This window comes from Loxodonta africana, chromosome 22 (assembly GCF_030014295.1).
Source record: "Loxodonta africana isolate mLoxAfr1 chromosome 22, mLoxAfr1.hap2, whole genome shotgun sequence".
NCBI lineage: Eukaryota > Metazoa > Chordata > Mammalia > Proboscidea > Elephantidae > Loxodonta > Loxodonta africana.
Window position 1 is genome coordinate 29199774 of NC_087363.1, and position 21008 is coordinate 29220781.

The following is a 21008-nucleotide window of genomic DNA, read 5'->3' on the forward strand; positions in this document are numbered from 1 at the left end:
GTTTTTTGAGTGTTCTCTCTTCTTTCGTGATGCACCAAAGTTCTTCCTTTCATATTTCCTTTTTGTTTGAAGAACTTCCTTTAGTCAATATTTAAGGGTAATCTGCTAGTTTGCCTTCATCGGAGCATGTTTATGTATCTTCTTTATTCCTTAAGGATATTTTCACCAGATAAAATTACAGAGCTGTGGTTGTAAGTACTTTCATTTCAGCACTTAAAAATAAGTGCCACTTCCTTCTGGCTTCCATGGTTTCATATGAGAAATATGCTGTCATTCAAATTACAGTCATGTGCTGCATAGTGTCCATTTGGGCAACATCTAACCACATAAATGTCTGTGGTCCCATAAGATTCTTTTGTTTATTTAAGGGAAAGGAGCTCTTCTTTTGTTTATTATTTCTTCCTAATGGTTTTAAAGACCCCAAACCAAGACTCTTGCAGCACTGGTGGGCACAGTGTGGGTGAAGATGGGCTGGGGCTTTAGCTGGGCTGGGGGCCACTACCAGTGGACAAGGACATGGCTCTGGGCTTGGGCTCTTGGGCTTTGTCTGGTGGTCAGGCAGGCGGCAGGGGCTATGGGGCCTGGGCTGCTTCTGCTCCTTAGGTGGATGGAACAGCAGGCGGAGCTGGGTGCTCTTCTCTCCGTCCTCATTTGCTTCCTCTTGCTTTGCTCCTGCCACTGCCCTCTCAGCCACCACCCTCTCAGCCATCACCGCTGCCGGTTCCTCTGGCCTCTACCAGCAGCTCAAGTAGCAGCAGCGGCGATGAGGACAATCAGCAGTGGGCTCCCATAAGGTTTTATTATAATAGGATTTATGGGGGTTGGTTTGTAACTATGGGTTATGCATAAGTCAGACATTCATAACCCAGAGATTGCCTGTATATAATGTGGTGTTCACACAACGTCCAAATCACATAATGTCCTATTTCACATAATGTATCCTGGACGTTAAGTGGCACATGGCTATAGTGTTCTTCTGTTGGTAACCAGTGGCCGTGGAATTAATTTTGACTCATGGCAACGCCATGCGTGACAGAGTGTAACTGCCCTCCCTGGGGTTTTCAATACTGGATTTTTCAGAGTCGATCACCAGGCCTTCCTTCAAAGGCGCCGCTGGGTGAGCCACTAGCCTTTCAGTTGGCAGCCAAGGACATTAACCGTTTGCACCACCCAGGGACTTCCCCTATTGGTAATATGTCATTTTTTCTTCTGCCACTTTCAAGATTGTCTTTAGTTTTCAGAAGTTTAATTATGATGTGTCTTGGCATGGAGTTCTTTGAGTTTACCCTGTTTAGCATTTGCTCAGCTTCTTGAATCTCTAGATTTGTGTCTTTCATTAATTTGGGGAATTTTTCAGCCATTTCTTCCAATACTCTTTAAGCCCTACTTTTTCTTATCTTCTTTTGGGAATCTGATGGTATGAATGTTGGATCTTTTGTTATTGTCCAACTGGTCCCTGAGGTCCTGTTCAATTTTTAAAATCTATTTTCTTTCCTTTGTTCAAGTTGGGTACATTCAATTCATCTATCCTCACGTTCATTGATTCTGCCCTCTTTTATTGCCACTTTACTATTGAGCCTATTCAACAAGTTGTTACTGTATTTTTGAGTTCTTTAATTTCCATTTGGTTCTTCTTTATGTCTTTTAGTTCTTTGCTGAGATTTTCTATTTCTCCACTTGTTTCAAGAGAATTTACAATTGATTATTGCAGCTTATGATGACTGCTTTAAAATTCTTGTCAGATAATTCCAACCTCTGTTTGATCTCAGTTTTGGCATCAGTTGATTGTCTTTTCTCATTCAAATTGTGATTTTCTTGGTTCTTTAGACTGTACACTGGACATTTTGTCTGTTATGCTAGGAGACTGGGTCTTATTTAAATCTTTAATTTAGCAGACACTCAGCCTGTTTGGGTTTAGCATGCACATTCTGACATATTTTGTAAGCTGCGGTTGTGATGACAGTTTAATTTTCAGAGCCTTTATGTTTTTTTTTGTTGTTGTTGTTGTCTGCTTGGTTTACTGGTGCTGCTGGTGTCTCCAGTGGTCCCTGCTGGAGCTGCCTTAGGGAAGAAGGAATTTCCCAGGGCTGGGCTTCTAAATGTCTCTTGGCAGAAGAGGGAAGTCTCTAGCACACAGTGACAAAGAGGGTTCCATGACCATGCACTTGTGGCTGGATTCCCCCTACTGGTGCTTCCTGGCACCCACTGTGTATCTGGGGTGGATGAGGGAGTCTCAGGCCCATGGTAACAAAGATGCTCTCAGGCTGAGCTAATTGGTATAGGTGGGTCTTTTCTTGCTAGTGCCACCCAGCTACCCTGGTGTATCTCATTAAGGGAGTGAGTCTTAGACCCATGAGTGCAAAGAAGCTTCTTGGATTGAGCCCTTTGTTGCGGGCCTCCCCTTGCGAGTGCCACCTACCTGCCCCACTGACTCCTGGTGGGGGAGGGGAGCCACAGGTCCATGGGCACAAAGAGGCTTGCTGGGCTCAGCCACTTATTTTGGCAGGGTCCTTCTTGCCAGTCCTGCCTGGCCATTTCAGTATCTCTTGATGGGACAGGGGATTAGAAGGCCCGGCAGAGAAGGAGAGCACTTTTCCCAGTTGCTTATTGTTGGTGGGGCTCCCAATCTGTCCATCTTGCTGGTTCTTCTGGGCTTGCCTGGTGGTGTTAGTGGGACTCGTGTTTGATCTGGGGGAGGAATGAGCCTACTTGCATTGCTAGGTTGAAGGTTGGAAAATGCTGAGCCTTGGTCTCCTTCTTCTGTTGCATGGGGGAGACAGTAAGATGCCCTGATGTTGTGTTGTTTCTTCATTCCTGGGGTTGCAAACCAGTTTGCTTTTCCTCTTACCACCTTTTAGTCTTCTCTTGCATTATTTTCAGAGTTTATAGTTGTACTTTGTGGGGAGAGCAGGGAGAAATTAGCCCACACCATCTAGAAATCCCCCATTACATGTTTAAATGCTATATTTATAATAAAATACTACAAAGCAATATTAAATGTTGTTATCTTTTTTTGGCAGTTCGACTTTCTAAATTGTTTTGCCTCACTCTTCTACATTGCCTTTGTCCTGAGGGATATGAAGCTTTTGCGTCAGGTGAGTGTGAATAACAGAAAAGTATCGATTTTTTAGGTTTGGGAGGTGGTTTCCTATATTCAGGTAATGGCACTGGGTTTTTTTAAAATTGTCTTCATATCATTATTTTTCCAAATAAAATATTTTATATCTTGTCTACTTCTAGGAAAAATTCTAAAACAAAACATAAAAACATTAGCAATTACACTGTGCTTCTCAGACAAATGCAAAGAAGTTCATTGAAGCTAGTCAACTCGCAACATTAATCATATAGGGCAATAAAGTCAATTATATAGTTTATCTCAAGCCTTGTAAAAGCAAGTCTAATAGCAAAAATATATTCATTAATTGAACCATTTATGTGTGTGTGTGTGTGTGTGTGTGTGTGAGAGAGAATTTTTGGTGTAACCTTAAACACCATTCTAATACCTAGTGTTTCAGCTATTAGTGTTAATAATATTATAGTACGCTATTTAAGATTTCATTCTATTTATTGCAATAATTGTATGCATGCTATGATTTTATTAAGCTACATTTCTAAATATTACTTATATACTTTTCTTTAGAGCTTGGCGACTCTTCTGATTACCTCACAGATCCTTAACCAAATTGTAGAATCTCTTCTTCCTTACTGGCTTCAAAAGAAGCATGGCGTACAGGTGAAGAGGAAGGTGCAGGCTTTAAAGGCAGACATCGATGTGACATTATGTGAGCAAGTCATCCTGGAAAAAGAAATGGGGACCTATTTGGTAAGTTTGATTATTGGTGGATTAAACATTTACTGAAATTCAGTAATAGTTATGACTAATGAGTGCATGTATACTCATTGTCCGAGACCTGACTATCTTATCGGTGCTTTCCAGCCAATTTTCTTATCATAAGTCATTTTAAACTTAAAAAGATAAACTCGTGCATTGAAATACTGCTGTCTGGAATCTGCAGTTACACCTAACAACCCCACATGGCACGTGTGGTGAATTATGTGATCGCTCTGCGGAGAGGGTAGTGAGAATAGTTGCTCAAGAGATGACAAAGCAAGGGAGAGATGGCCCATGGAGAAGCAGCAGCATTGCTCACTCACCACAATTCAGAGTTGTATAAAACAGGTTGCTCAAGCAGTGGATTGAGGGCCATCACTAAAAAATGGAATGCCAATCTGAAGATTAATTTCTGGCTTATATGACTTAATGCTATTGTAAATATGAAACAGTTCCTTTAAGACAAATAATTTTAGCGTTATTTTTAGGAACTGCAAACAGACCATTAGGGGCTTGGTCACTTACAATATTTGAAACATCTAGCTTATAAAAATCTAATCATGTATTCAACACACTTTTATTGAGCTCCAGCTATGTTCACTATTTCTGTATTTTGGAAGGTGCTGTAGGGTCACATCTTCTTCAGAGCATTGCATCTTACATCCTTCCTTCTTGGTATGTTATTCTTTTTAATAGAATACATCCTTCAGTGGTTCATTCAGTGAGGGTACACGATTGTTAAACCCTCGTAGTCTTGTTTTGCATCTTGGATGAATTTGTCTCCTGCTTATTGAGTTTCCTGGCTGACTTTAATAGTTACTTTTTCTCATATGCTTACCTTCAAGTCACATGTTCATCTGAAGTAGGAGTTCGTTCTCTCTCTCTGTTCATTTCTCCCTGCCTTGTTTTTTGCAATTGCCCCCACTGGGCCTCCAAGTCCCTAGTCCAGGACCAGGTCTTTGTAGCCTAGAGTTCCCTTCCTGTGGTTACGTTGGAGGATTTGTACATCCAGTCACAGCACCAGTAGGTAGAATGCTGTTGACAAAGCAGGAGTTCCTGGGAAGCAGATGTGGCTTCTTTACAGCCGCCTTTCAAGGGTGGGGACTACCGTTCCAGCCTCTGGTTTTGCTCAGTAATCCTGGTTCTGTTTACACTTTGGGAGACTGGGGCGCATTTGCTTCCCCTGCCCACATGATACAGATACTAGCTACATCTGCCAGCCCGTGGACTTGGAGCCTGGCTGTGCGCCTGCTTACCATCTTGCGTTTTGTTCCATTTATTTTTCTTGTTTTTGAGTGGTGATATGTCTTTTGATTAAAATGTACATACATGCACTAACATTTTCTGTCAGTGTTTGGGGGAAAAGATGATTCAGAGTATTAACTTACAGAACATCATGGCCAGGAACGTTATTATGTTTATACAAAAAGCATCAGAGAAAACACACACGCATATACACATGAACACAAAGAATAAGAAACAGAGCACATGAGCACACTGTGGCGCCGCTTTGCCTGAATTAGTTGAGTGGTAGCTTACTGTGGGTTAAAAACTCAGTCTAATTCACATTATGTCCGAATCCTTTCCTTGCTTGTGCCGGGGAATGATATTTTTGACCATATTTATTTTTCTTCATTCTCTTACAGAAACTGAACCACCAGTCTTTCTCCCATGTTTTTTTTTTCCACTTAAAACAAAAATGTATTACATCACAGTTTTAGTGGGTCATGAGTCTGGGTTCAGGCTACCAGGAGCCTCTACTCAGGGTCTCACCAGAGTGAAATCACGGTGTCTACCGTTGCTTCAATCTCCTCTGAGCTTGGGATCCTCTTCCGAGCCCACAGGTTGTTGCCCCCACTTATTTACATGGGCAGAGCAGGGACACCAGGGTGAGACTTGTGGGGCCCATCTTTGAAGTCTACCTACCACAGATACAGGCATGAGAACCAAAGGCGGGAATGCTTCCCAGCAGAACAGCTGTTCCAAGTTCCTTAAGTCTTCTCATTTTTGTACCTTGTTAAAACATGACCCTAAAATGGGATGAGTGGGAATCCTGTTGTCTTCTCCCTCCTGTGTGGCAACCCTAGCTTCTGGTTTTCTCTTTGTCACGTGTGGTTATGTTGCACTAGGGTAAAACAAGAAATAAAAGCAGCTTCTGCCAGAGCTGCATACCCTGGTCTTCTCCCTGTTGCTTGTGACATGCACATATTCTTTTTCTTCCAGCCCAGTCTTTCAGTTCCTTAGGGTTTCCAACTTGTGTTTTTAGACATTTAAAAAATTATTTCATTAATGTATACTTACTGTAGAAAACTTAGGAGCCCTGGTGGTGTGAAGGTTAAGAGCTCAGCTGCTAACCAAAAGGTTGGTTGTTGTAATCCTCCAGCTGCTCCTTGGAAACCCTATGGGGCACTTCTACTCTGCCCTATAGGGTCGCTATGAGTTGAAATCAACTCAAGAGCAATGAGTTTTATAGAGAACTTATGAAAGCATAAACAAAAAAGTTAGATAAATATGCATAAAGAAAATGAAAATCACCCTCAATCATGCCACCCAAATTGCTAATATTTTGTTTTAGAGCTTTCCAGACTCTTTCCATTTTGACATACATATTTTTACATTTCACGAAAATACTTTTGAGTTTTGTTTTTAATTTTTTTATGCACAACCTATAATTATTATATTTCCATGCCAATGAATTTATTTCTACATCTTGTTTTCCCCATTGTAAAGAAAGAACAATAAGTCACAGAGATAGGAGGAGGTAGCCTTTAAGAACTAAACCAAAGAGGCTCATTGGTAGTTGTCCACAACGTCTGCTGAAAAACTTCAGATGACTTTGAAAAGAGTCTTCGGTTTTCAATGGCTTTTTCCAGATTTTTAGGTTACCCTCACTTAGACTTCATCCCTTGTGAGCATTACCTGCATTTGACTGTGGTGGTGGTTCCTGGATGTTGGGCAGGATGCCGCCATGTGCCCCATGTTCTTTATTCCATTCCTTGCCTTATTTTTGGAGGCCTTACTTCATCAGCCATCCATCACCTGGTGCTCTTATACCTCCCGCTTCCCCCTTCTACCAGCAGCAACCATCAGCACCTCTCGCATTTTAAACTAAGCAAACCCCACACATCCTATGCTGTTTGTGTCCTGTTTGCTTCCTGTCCCTCACAGTTTCTTGAAATAATTCTCCATATCGTTGTCTTTGGAAACCCTGGTGGCGTAGTGGTTAAGTGCTGCGGCTGTTAACCAAGAGATCAGCAGTTTGAATCCTCCAGGCGCTCCTTTGAAACTCTATGGGGCAGTTCTACCCTGTCCTGTAGGGTCGCTATGAGTTGGAATTGACTCGACGGCAGTGGGTTTGATTTTTTTTTTTAGATTGTTGTCTTTACTTTCCCACTTCTCTTCTTACGGTCAACTAGAATCTGCTCAAAATCTCGTCTTTTTCTCGGAAATTGTTAAGGCAGATAACATCATCCCCTAAAGAGCCCCCAAACCAAATTTACAGGCTCTTCTAGACCTGTTGCCCCTCCATTTCTCCTACCTCAGCAAATGGTATACAATAATCCAAACAATGTGGCCTTCCTCCAAGCAACTTTACTTCATTCAAGAGCTGTATGCTAATAAGGTGGCACTCCCCAAATCTTAGATGTCACCTCTTCTGTCACCTCCTTACATCTGGTGATGTATTTACAAAGGAAGGTAAGGCAGGCACTGTGCTTTCATGTTAAAAATAGGTGACTAAAGCTCAATATTTTTAATCATTTCGTGAATAAATTAGGAGCAAGATTCAAGACTTCGCTTTTCCAATTCGTTCTGTTATACAGCACCATCTCTCTGATGTGAAGTAAAGGAACAAATGTGCTAATTTCTCTCTCATATCTTAGATTATCAGCACCATTCTGATAAATGGTGGTCTTCTTTCTCCCTTTAGTTTTTACACTCCTTATTGTCTGTTGCGCTCCCTAATATGTTCAGTACAGTTTGAATGGAAGTGATTATAACAGCAATCTTTGTCTTCTTCCTGATTTTTGTCTTCTCCCTGTTAGGTGTTATGTTTGTTCTAGGTTTCTGGTAGATGGCCTTTTATCAGTTTAAAAATGCTGTTTTCCTTGTTTGCTGACAGTTTTTATTGTGAAGGAATGTTAAATTTTCTTTTTTGCCTCTGTTGATATTATATTGTCTATCTCATTAATTATTTAGTGTTTCATTTACATCATTAAGTTTCCTAGTGAAACACCATTCTTGCATTTAAATGATTAGCTCTACCTATCAATATTTTTCATATACATTGCTGTGTCAAGTGGGCTAATATTTAGGGTTTTTGTGCTATTAGCTAATAATTTTTTTTTTTTCTTAGTCACTGGGGGCGGAGTTCTCTTGTTATTTCTCACAAAATCTCTGTTTCTGACAGAGATCCTGGCATTTAGCATTTTCCTTCATGTATTTTGGGGCTCTGTTAGGTGTATATACATTTATAGTTGTTATGTCTTCTTGGTGAATTGATCCTTTTATCACTATAAAATGTCCTTTGTCTTCAGTAACAATTTTTGCATTAAAATCTGTTTTGTCTAATAACAGTGTAGCCACTTCAGCTCTCTTTTGGTTATTGTTTTTATGGTATGTCTTTTTCCATTCTTTGCGTTCAACATGTTTGTATCTTTGAATCTAAAGTGTGTCTCTTGTAGACTGCATGTAGCTGGATGAATTTGTTGTTGTTGTTATTTTACCCACTCTGCCAATCTCTTCGTTTTAATTGGAGAATTTGACATTTAATGTTGTTACTGAGAAGGTAGGCTTTATGTATAACATTTTGCCATTTGTTTTCCATATGTCTTATTCTTTTTTCCCCTCAGTTCCTCCAATACTGCCTTCTTTTGTATTAAATACATGGATATACTCTAGTGTACTATATAAGGTCCCTGGGTGGTAAAAATAATTTATGCTTGACTACTAACCTAAAGGTTTGTGGTTCAAACCTACCCAGAGGCACTGTGGAAGAAAGACCTGGTGATTTGCTTTCATAAAGATTACAGCCAAGAAAACCCTATGGATCAGTTCTACTGTGTAACTCATGATGCCAGCATGAGTTGGCATCAACTTGGCAGCAATGAGTTTGTATGTTTTTAGCGTACTATTTTAATTTGTTGTTTTATTTAAATTCTGTTATTTTAATTTCTGTTGTTGTGTCTTTTGCTATGTGTTTTTAATTTTCTTAGTAGTGTCCTTGGAATTACCTTTAACATTTTAATTTGTAACACTCTAATTTAGATTAATACCAACTTAATTTCAGTAGTGTATAAAATTTTGGCTCCTATATAGCCCCACCCCTGCTTAGGCTGTTATTTTCACAAATTACATTTTTGTATATTGTGTGCCCATCAACTTATATTTATAATTATTTCATTATACATTCTTCTTTTATATTTACCTATGTAGTTAACTTTACCAAAAAACCAAACCCTTTAGTGTTGAGTTGATTCTGACTTATAGTGACCCTATAAGACTGGATAGAACTGCCTCATAGAGTTTCCAAAGAGCACCTGGTGAATTCGAACTGCCCACCTTTTTGGTTAGCAGCTGTAGCACTTAACCACTATGCACCAGGGTTTCCTTAATTTTACCAGTACTCTGTAGTTCTTCGTGTGGATTTCAGTTACTGTGTAGTATCCTGTTATTTCAGCCTGAAGGATTGCCTTTACTGTTTCCTGTAGGGCAAGTCTACTAGCGACAGAGTCCTTTTTGCGTGTGTGTGAATATATTAATTTCTCCTTCATTTTGGAAGAATATTTCTGCTGGATATAGAATTCTTGGTTGATAGTGTTTTTTTTTTTTTTTTCATTTAGCAATTTGAATATGTCATCCCACTGTCTCTGACCTCCATGGTTTCTGATGAGCAACCCCCTTTTAATCTTATTGAGGATCTACTGTATGTAATGAGTTGCTTGCTTCTGTCTTGCTGCTTTCAAAATTCTCATTGTCTTTGTCTTTCAGCAGCTTGACTACAGTGTATCTAGGAGTGGGCATCTTTGAGCTTATCCTAAGTTCATTAAACTTTTTAGATGTGTGAACTCATGTTTTTTATCAAATTTGTGATTTTTTGAGCCATTCTTTCTTCAGGTATTGTTTCTACCCCTTTTTTTGTCTTCTCTCTTCCTGGAACTCCCATTATGCATATGTTGGTGTGCTTGATGATGTCACATGAGTCTCTGAGGTTCAGTACATTTTTACCCATTCTTTTTTCTTTTTGTTCCTCAGACTGGATAATTTTAAATGACCTATCTTCAAGTTGTCTGTGTCTTTCTTCTGCCTGCTCAAATCTGATGGTGATCCTCTTTAGTGAATCTTTCATCTCATAGTTTATATCTCTTTATATTCTTAATTTGGCGGGACTTCCTTCTCATGCTTTCCTTTGGTTCTTTAGTCATGGTCTTCTTTAGATGTTTGAACTCATTTAAAATAACAGCTTTTAAAGTCTTTTTCTAGTAAGTTAAATGTCTGGGCTCCTTTGGGGACAATTTCTATTGACTTTTTTTCTTCCTGTATATGGGTCTACTTTTTTTTTGTTTGCCTGTCTCATAATTTTTTGTTGAAAACTGTGTATATTCAGTAATATAGTGTGTCAATTCTGGAAATCACATTTCTTCCTCCACAGGATTTCTCGTTGTTACTACTTGTTATAGTTGCTGTTTGTTTAGTGACTTTTCTGAACTAATTCCCCAAAATTTATATCTTTGTTGTGTATGGCCACTAGAGTCTTTACTCAGTTAGCTTAGTGGTCATCAAATGATTGGACATGGATTTCCTTAAATGCCTGGAGCCAATAAGTCTTTCTTTCTTTGTAGAGGGGCTCTATGTGCATTTTGGGGCACACCTTTAAAACTCTACCAGGCACTTTTCAGCTCTGCCTTAACCTTGATTTCCTGCTTGCACAAAACCTCAAGGTCAGTCAGAAGTGAGGTTTTAGTGCCTTCTCAGGTCTTTCCTGAGCTGGTGCACAGCCCTACCCATATACCTGGTTTTCTAGTTTCCCAGGAATATATCAGAGCTTTTCAAAGCCCCTATATTTCAAAGCCCCTATTCACCGGAATAAATTCAGACGCCTTCCCTTGTGGAAGCCTTTAGTACTTGGAGAGTTCCAGTGAGGTTGAATAAAGGCAAGCCTTTCCAGTGGGGTCTTCCAGAAAGCCACCAAACAGGTCAGATAATGATTCCTATTTGGGATGAGGCATTGAAAGATCGTTAGTACTACTCTACTCTCTCTGGTACTGGGAATATGTGTTGTTATTTTTAAGACTGCTGTAAGGATGGAAGCAAAACTCACCGTTCTTACTAAGATTTAGTTGTTTTTCTTGACTGAATGCTTCCTGGGTTGCTTCAAGTTTTGTTTAATTTCCAGAAGACTGAAAAAGTTGATTAGGACAGCTTTTGTCATTTGTTTTCATTGCTGTTATGGAGGGGTGAATTGTTGGAGGTTCTTACTCGACCATTTTCACTGATGTCACCACCATCAGCTTTTTAATGAAGGGACAGTATTGAGATTCTGGGGTGCTCATGAATGGGGAGTATCATAGAATGATGCTGTATCACTTCTGTTTACTTCCATAACAAACATCTTTAGCTTTGCTGTAGTTTACCTTAAAAGTACAATAATTCATAGATTTGGTACAGTGAAATAAGCAGCTAAATCATTTTTCATTCTTGATTTCAGGTACTTAATTATAAATTTACCTTTGAAGTTAAGTAAATTCTTTGTAGTTTTAAGAAAAAAGAATTGGGAGAAACTCTGATATTTGTTGAACGGTTAGAGGCAAGTGCTTTGCATAGTATTTCAAAAGGTTCTTATTATGTGACATTTAAACAATGCCTTTTTTCTTCTTGTGGTTCATTTTTCAGGGCACCTTTGATGATTATTTGGAGTTATTCCTGCAATTTGGTTATGTGAGCCTTTTCTCCTGTGTCTACCCATTAGCAGCTGCCTTCGCTGTGTTAAATAACTTCACCGAAATAAATTCAGACGCCTTAAAAATGTGCAGGGTCTTCAAACGTCCATTCTCAGAACCTTCAGCCAGTATTGGTATATGGCAGGTAATTATGTGAGAAGAGAATTATTCTTAAAAAAATAATAATAATAACAAAACGAGGCATTGTGATTTAATTACCAAAGGAGTGGAGGAAGGGAAGCCTTGAAGAGATATTTGGGAAAACAGTGTTTTAGTCCTTACTCTGTCACAAACCAGATGTGTGACCTCAGCTAACTTTTCCTGGGCCTTGGTAATTTTGGGGATTTTGCCTTTTTCATTTTTAAAATTTGGCAGGAAGGTTAAACTATAACCTCTAAGACCATTTTCAAATGTGTAACTCCAGCTCTGAGCTTAAGTCATCAGAAGGCAAAGCCGCGTGCATTAATCATGTGCATGACTTGCTACTGAGGTTCACCTACTTAATGGATTAAATGAATATCTCTGAATGCAAGTTCGTGGTCTAAATCTAGAATGCAGAATTTTTTAATGAAAACTGTAGGACCCTAGATCTGGAGATCAGAAAAAGGTGGTGGTGTAAAACTGGAAAGGTAAAAGGAAGTAGTGGGCCCTACAAATGATCATTTAAAGAAAATTGTTAACTTTTTATTTGGAAATAATTTTGAACTTACAGAAAAGTTTGAAATATAAAAATAGTACCCTTTACCCAGATTTATCTGTTGTTAACACTTTACCCTTATTGTTATTTGTTAGCTCTGTCTCCATCTTTGTCTTCTCTCTTTCTTTCTCTTTCTGTCCACACACATGCACTTTCTTTACTAAACCATTTTAGGCTAAGTTACATTCATCATGGCTCTTTATCCTTAAATTCTTCGGTGTGTATTTCCTAAGAACAGGGTTATTCTTTTACACAACTACAGTACAGTTTTTGACTTCAATAATTTGATCAATTAATAATGAATAGTCAGTGCAATAGAATAATCTATCATCTGTATTTCAATTTTGTCAATTGATGCAATAATGTCCTTTTTAGTGTTTTTTTTTTTTTTTTCTCTTCCAGTGTAAGATACTATGTCTAGGGTCAGAAATTGTATTTAGTTGTCATGACTCTTTAGCCTCCTTTAATCTGTAATATTTCTATAGCCTTTGTTTATGTTTTATGACATTGACATTTTTGAAGAATACAGTTCCCCTCCCCCCTTATTGTAACAGAATGTTTCTCATTTGGGTTTTCTAATGTTTCTTCTTGAATAGATTCAGGTTATGCATTTTTGGCAAGTGATTTTGTGCCTTTCTCAGGGTATCATATCTAGAGACACAAGATGTCTACCTGTCCCTCGTTGGTCTTTTTTTTTTTTTTTAATTGTTTATTTTTGGTCATCTGGTCAAGGTGTTGTCCAGTTTCTCCATTATCTAATTACCACTTATACCCCTTGCAGCTAAGCAGTAGAAGGATAAACCTAAAACCAAACCCAGTGCTATTGAGTTGATTCCGATTCATAGCGACCCTATAGAACAGAGTAGAACTGCCCCATATAGTTTCCAAGGAGTGCCTGGTGGATTCAAACTGCCTACCCTTTGGTTAGCAGCTGTAGCACTTAACCACTACACCACCAGGGTTTGCAGTAGAGGGATACGCTCAAAAATCATACAGTTATCCTGCTCCTCATCAAAACTTTTTCTGAGATGTAGCATCCACTGATGATGTTTAAGTGATCCAGACTTTACTATGATTGCTGTGAAGTGATGATTTTCCACCTCTACCAGTTGGCACTTGACATTTACCAGTTGGCACTTGACATTCTACTGTAAGCAAAAGCCCTTGCTTCTCCCCCATCCATTATCTATCCATCCATCTGTTCGTCCTTGGTATGGACTCATGAATTACTATTTTTTCAATGGTTTACAATTCATTACTGTGCTTAATTATTTTAGTGCTGAAATTATCCCAGATTTGGCCAGTGGGAGACCCTTCAAGTCAGCTCGTGCCTCTTGACACACCGTCATCATTTTTTGTTTGTTTAGTACTTCTGTATTCTCTGGCATAACAAGATGTTCCAGGCTCATTTTTTACCCATCTTTCTCTAGCCCTGGAATCAGCCATTGTTTTTCAAGGAGCCCTGTGTTGTTGTTTTTAACTTGTATATGCATATAAAAATGTACATTGGAGAAAAAACCCATAATTAAAACATATGACCTATGTCTCCATCTTTAACCAAACTGACTCCTTTTATTAAGGAACTATTCTTTCTCCAGCCCTGTTTTATCTTACTGTCCTTCACATGTTTGAATGAGTACCAGTATATATACAAAGGTGAGTTGTCTGGTTAGCAAAGGTACCCTACCTATGATTAATGGAAAATACTTTGAAGTCCTTCCTCATCATTCAGTCACACTTCATTTTCTCCAAGTTAAAAAGAGAAATTGGGCAAAGAGATTTTCTAAGATAAGTATAGGAAGTTTTATACCATTTCTTACTCAATTCTTATGAACCACGATACAAGACCCTATGTTGGAAAAGCCATCTGTTGGTCTTAACCAAATCAGCTCCCAAAATTGTTATGTAAAGTAAAAGGAAATAAGTATGTAAGAACTTGGAAATCCCCATTTAAAGAGAAGGCATATATAATTGATATTTATTAATAAAACACAGGAGTCCTGGGTGGCTCAAACAGTTAAGTGCTTAACTACGAACCAAAAGGTTGGTGGTTTGAACCCACCTACAGGTGCCCCAGAAAGGAGACCTGGAGATCTCCTTCCAAAAGACCACAAACCTTGAAAACCCTGTGGAACGCAGTTCTACTCTGTAGCACATGGGGTTGCCGTGAGTCAGAATCAGCTCGACAGCAACTTATTTGTTTTTTTTTAAATAAAACAATTTTGAAAGAATCCTAATTTTATATTCTATACCTGGTAAAGAGAATACACCTTTTCAAGTGCCCATGAAATATTCACTAAAAGTGACCAGATGTTAACCTATAAGAAAACCCTCACAAAATCTATATTTTCTGATCAAATGCCATGAAACTAAGAGTTAATAACACAGAAACAAAAATCTCCTATCACGTGGAAATAAAAATAAACAACTATGTTAAAGAACGCTTGGTCCAAGAGATAATAAAATTTGAAAGTTGAGAATTTCTAGAACACAATGATTTTTAAAATAATATATATCAGAAGTTGTGGGATATAGCTAATGCAGTACTCAAAGGAAAATTTGTAGGCTTAAAATACTAATACACACACAAAAGAATGCAAATGAATTAGGCATTTGAATCGAAACATTAAACAAAGTAAGTGGAAAGCAAGCCTCATATCGTGTACAAAAATTCCCTCAAAATGAATTATGAACTTAAGTGTAAAAAGTTAAACTATAAAGGGGGAGGAGAGAAAATCTTCCAGATGTTGGGTAGGACAAAGAGTTCTTAGACTTGATGCCAAAAACAGAATCCCTAAGAGAAAAAATAAGTTGGACCTCATCAAAAGTAAAAACTTTTGTTCTGTGAAAGCTCACGTTAAGATGATTAAAAAGCAAGCTACATACTGGCAGAAAACATTTGCAAACCATCTATCTGACGAAGGACTTAAGTGTAGAATATACAAAGATCTCTCAAAACTCAACAGTAAAACACAGTCCAATTAGAAAATGGGTAAAAGAAATGAGCAGACATTTCGCCGAAGAGAATATACAGATGGCCAGTAAACACATGAAACGATGTTCTACATCATTAGCCATCAGGTAAATACAGATTAAAACTACAGTGAGATAGCACTACACACCCATCAGAATGACTAAAAAAGTGACAGCACTGAAGCTGGTAGGAAGGCAGAGAAATTGGATCAGTCATACTGCTGGTGGGAATGTGAAATGAGTCAGTCACTCTAGAAAACAGTTTGACAGTTGCTTATAAAACTGAACGTGCAAGTAATGTATGATCCCACAACTGTACTCTTGGACAGTCATTGCATTGAAATGAAAAGTTAGATTCATATAATGTACATTAATGTTTATAGCAACTTTATTTGTAACAGCTAAAAACCGGAACCAGCCCCCAGATGTCCTTCAATAGGTGAATGGTTACAAAACCTGTGACATGTACATACCATGAAGTACTACTTAGCAAAAAGAGACACAAATACTGCTCATAAAAAGGAATAAACTATTGATACACCACCGATTTGGGTGAATCTCTTGGGAATTATGTTGAGTGTAAAAAGCCCAATCTTAAAATATTACCTACTGTATGATTCTATTTATATGACATTTGGAAACCCTGGTGGTGTAGTGGTTAAGTGCAAAGGCTGTTAACCAAAGGGTCGGCAGTTTGAATCCACCAGGCGCTCCTTGGAAACTCTACGAGGCAGTTCTACTCTGTCCTATAGAGTCACTATGCGTCGAAATTGACTCAACAGCATTGGTTTTTTGTTTTTTTTTTTTCATGACATTTAAAAAAAATTTAGAAATATAGATCATATTAGTGGTTGCCAAGGAGTAGGGAGCCCAGGGGAGGTGAGGTTATGTTATGCAAGGAAAACAGGAAGGACCCTTGTGATGGAATTGTTCAGTGTCAACTATAGTGGTGGTTACTGAAACCTACATATGTGATAAAATTGTGTGGAACTTAAATATACACATACAAATGAGTACAAGTAAACTAGAGAAATCTAAGTAAGTTTTAGTAGATTGTATCACTGTCAATATCCTTTTGAGGTATTGTATTATAAACTGGCTGTTGTCATGACGACCCCATGTGTGTCAGAGTAGAACTGTGCTTCATAGGGTTTTCAATGGCTGATTTTTTGAAGTAGATCACCAGGCCTTTCTTCTGTAGTGCCTCCAGTGACCTTGAACTTCCAGCCATTCAGTTAGCAGCTGAACATATTAACCATTTGCACCACCCAGGGACTCTCATTGCACTCTGGTTTTGCAAAGTATTACCAGGTCCCCACTGGTAAAGGGATTTCTCTATATTATTTCTTACAACTTAGCTCAATAAAAATTTTGGTTAAAAAGGTAAAACTGTAGATCATCTTTACTTAAAAGTATTTAAAAAATATTAAACGAGACAATGGCGAATTGAGCCAATTAGCATATTAAAAGATAAGGATACTCATGATCACCTATAGTGTTCAGTACTGGAGTTATTGATCAACCTAATTAGATGAGAGAAAGAACTATGAAAGTTGGAAGGAAAGAGATAAAACTGTGTTTGGAGATGATATGATTTTGGTTTCTATGATTGGGAAAACCCAGAGAATCAACTGGAAATTTGCCACAAATAATAAGAGGATATAGAAAGCTATATAATTAATATACAGAAATAAGTAGTTTTCTTATATGCAAATAACCATTTAAAGATATATGGAAGTAAAAACCCTATTTATAATTGCAACAAAAATGAAAAATACCTAAGAATAGAAGTATCAAAAATGTGCAAGAATTATATGAAGACTACATTAAAATACAAAAGACTTGAACAAATGGGAAGACGTGGCAAGTTCTTGTATAGTAGTTGTGGTAAAAAAAAAAAAAAAAAGAAAGAAAATGGCCGCAATTATTCACTACTTCCTGTATTCGCACTCTTTACAATACACCTTTGCAACTCTTCCCATCTAGAGATGGAATCTTAAACCCTTTTAATCTAGGCTGCCTTTATGACTTGCCTTGGACAATGCAGCGTGGTGAAAGTGACATTGTGCCAGTTCCTCGCCTAGGTCTCAGAGGACCTTGTGGGCTTTGACTCTCTTGGAACCCTACTCAAATGCCATCTGTACAAGCCCAGGCTACTGTGTTGGAGAATAGGAAACTATGTGGGATAAGAAAGTTCTTACTAAAAATAAGAAAGTGCTTAAGCCATCTCCAATGGGAAGGTGTAATGCACTGCTTTGGGATACTCAATCCAAAGGTATCTAAGATACATTCTAACTGTGTGACTTTTTAAGCTAAAGAAAATCATGGCATGACAGAGAAAAAGTTTAAAATGTACTTGAAATATTTAAAACTAGGGAAAGACTTTCCTTGCCATCCTTGTTCAATTCCTACTCATAGCGACCCTATAGGACAGAGTAGAACTGCCTCATAGGGTTTCCAGGGAGCACCTGGTGGATTTGAACTGCTGTCCTTTTGGTTAGCAGCCGAACTCTTAACCACTAAGCCACCAGGGTTTCCTGTTTGATTTTAGATTATAAGAAACAAGAGGAAAAATGGAAGCAGTCATTGCAGTTTGTTATTTTCACATTTTTTTCCCCTCTCTTTTCTCTTAGTTGGCTTTTGAAACAATGAGTGTTATATCTGTGGTCACTAACTGTGCTCTGATTGGAATGTCACCACAAGTGAATGCAATCTTTCCAGACTCGAAAGTGGACCTAATTCTGATTGTCGTGGCAGTAGAGGTAAGTGTAAATTTAAACTCATTTTAAATAGTTTCCGCATCAGATACCTCTGTTATCCTAAAGCAGCGATGTCTTTGGCACCTGGTGACTGGTAATTTAGCAACTTGCACTTACTGGTAAAAAATCAAAGCAGTTCAGACAAGAGGACCAAAGTAGTATATCCCTGGTTATTGCCCAGGGATGAAAAACAGTCACCAAGATGTAAACAAGGAGATGATTATTCAGCCAGTGAGCAGTCCTGTCCAGTGTTAAATAGAAAAATCCTATTTGAAATAGAATTCTCTAGATTTAGTATATTTTTTTCGTCTGTTTTAGGGAAATGTCACTTCTACTTAAGAAATACCTTTTGGTAATAGTCTGATTAAGTCTCATTTGCAACAGGTGTGAAATTTATTGTGAAATACTTAGCGTTCCAAAATGTAACGTCTAGGAAAACGTAATGTCACATACAAGGCATAAGTAGTCTGTCTGTGTACTTTCGATGTTTTCATTTTGTTTGTCATGTTTCTGAATATGGATTACCGTAACCTCTGGAAAATTAAGCACTGACCATTGGAAGAATTTGCAGGAATATTTTGTTGCTAATGGTTTTAATTGTCAGGCATATTGTGACCTTTCAATTTTAGATATTTTAAAAATACAACAGTGAAAGTGGAAATTTATTAAAGTAGAATTTAGCAGGATCATTTAAATAAAGTGGTGATTGATATACCCAGGACACAGGGCTCTTCAGAAAAAATGAAATCATGACTTGAGCAATTCCAGTGTTGGCTAAAGTAATATGTTCTGCGTGCTCTTCTTGCACCATTAGCATATTCGATAGAAATTGTATCACGGTAAATGATACATGTAGAATACGTGTTTTTGAGAATGATTTTAGAAGGCGGTGAATAGGAGGGGATAGAGAATGGACTGGAAGATAAAAGCAGATCTGTTCTGAATTTTGTGAGTTGAACAGGATTTTGGAGAGCTATTTGCAAGGCTAACTTAATACCTATGGAAGTGAGAAAACAAGACAGAGGTGCCCTGGGTAGAAGGGAGGCCAGCTGGCCAGGCTCACTGTGTACCTTCTTAATTTAGGATCTGACCCTTAACTTTGCAGATCTAGGAACTTGTCTTTGCCAGTACATTCAGAGTTAATATAGGCTTTTGGGACTGATTTGAACTTAAAACTAATGAAACTCACAAGGGAGCAACTAGAATGCCAGTTAATTAATTTACAATACAATACAAAAAAAAAACAAAAAACCCAAACCTGTTGCCTTTGAGTCAACTCTGACTCATAGTGACCCTGTAGGACAGAGCAGAACTGCTCCATAGGGTTTCCAAGTAGCAGCTGGTGGATTCAAACTGCTGACCTTTTGGTTGGCAGCCAAGCTGTTAACCACTGTGCCACCAGGACTCCAATTTACAATAAGGATATACTTTTCCAGTGACCATCGCAGTCTGTGTAAAAGTTGAATCGGTAACCAGAAGATTTCTTGGTAAATTTAGAACCAGAGCAAGGGAGTGTAATAGTCTTCAAAGATGTGGAAATCCTGAAAACCATCGCCACTCCCTAACAGAACAGAGCTCTGTCATGAGCCACATTGTGGTATAGTTAGTTTCTCAGCAGTGTTGGATAAGGTCAGTACTGTGCACTTTCTGATTTTGCCATCACTTTCTCTAGATTTTTGGCTGGCTCAGTCTATCTTCTTGTATACTATTACCATCGATTAGTCTACTGCTTTCTTTTGTATTTGGTGATATCTTAACCAGACTTCCAGGGCCTGATCTTGTTTGATTTAGATTTAGTGACCCACAGGACTAGTCTGCTGATGGCTAATCTCGTGTTGCATACTGATTTTGCTAATCTAGTTCTCGTAAATTTGCTTAATCTGCAGGTTCTGGGGGCACTTTGTGTTGCTCTTTAGGTTCTAACTATTATGCTTCTTAAGTTTTTTTTTTTTGTCTCTTTACATAGTATTAAAGCAGCTGGATTACTGTCATTATCTAAACTGGTCCCTTAGTATACAACAGAAGTAAGTCAATATTAAAAAAAGTATGAGAAAAATCTTTGGCTATCTACAGAAAATTTAAATTGCTAGCCTATGATTGTGACTTTTAATCTTCACTTAATTTTATTCTTTTCATTCTTTATTTTGAAATAATTATAATTCACAGGAAGTTGCAAAGATAGTACTGAGGTTTCATGTACCTTCCATCCAGTTTCCCCTGATAGTTACATTATATAACTGTAGTGCAGTATCAAAACCAAGATACTGACATTGGTACATGGCACATATAGATTTTTGTAGATCTTTATAAAATATATAAAAAAAAAAAACCAAGATACTGACATTGGTACATGGCACAAAATATAGCACATATAAATTCATGTAACTACCATTGCAGTCATGATAAATCTCCATCATCACAAAAATCTTCCTAAGCTACCACTTTATAATCACCACCTTACCCCTCCCCCAACAGCCCTAAAATTCCTGGAAACCACAAGTCTAGTCTCCCTCTGTATAATTTTGTCATTTTGAGAATATTATATAAATGGTACATGACCTTTTCTTTTATAATTTCCTTTCTGTTTGAAGAACTTAGTTTAGCTAGTCTTTAAGGGTAGGCCTGATAGTGATTATTAAGGGTAGGCCTGATAGTGACAAATTCTCTTAGTTTTTCTTCATCCCAAATATTTTTTTTTCCCTCCATTCCTGAAGGGTAGTTTCACTGGATATAGAATTTGTGGTTGACAATTCTTTTCTTTCAGCACTTGAAAAATACTGTGCCACTTCCATTTGGCCTCCATGGTTTCA

General features: G+C 38.0%; 1 protein-coding gene across 8 annotated transcripts in view; it reads left to right on the top strand.

The window, feature by feature from the left end:
* The window catches only part of ANO10 (anoctamin 10), a 229651-nt gene that overhangs the window by 58070 nt on the left and 150573 nt on the right, over positions 1-21008 (top strand). For all 8 annotated transcript variants that reach the window (XR_002785703.2, XR_002785704.2, XM_003409925.4 and 5 more), the window contains exons 8-11: positions 3021-3095; positions 3641-3823; positions 11723-11914; positions 18073-18201. Coding sequence is in view for 6 of the 8 variants with exons in the window: in XM_003409925.4 (XP_003409973.3) it covers positions 3021-3095; positions 3641-3823; positions 11723-11914; positions 18073-18201 (579 nt within the window). In the remaining 2 variants the exon portion in view is untranslated. The remainder of the gene's footprint in view (positions 1-3020; positions 3096-3640; positions 3824-11722; positions 11915-18072; positions 18202-21008) is intronic.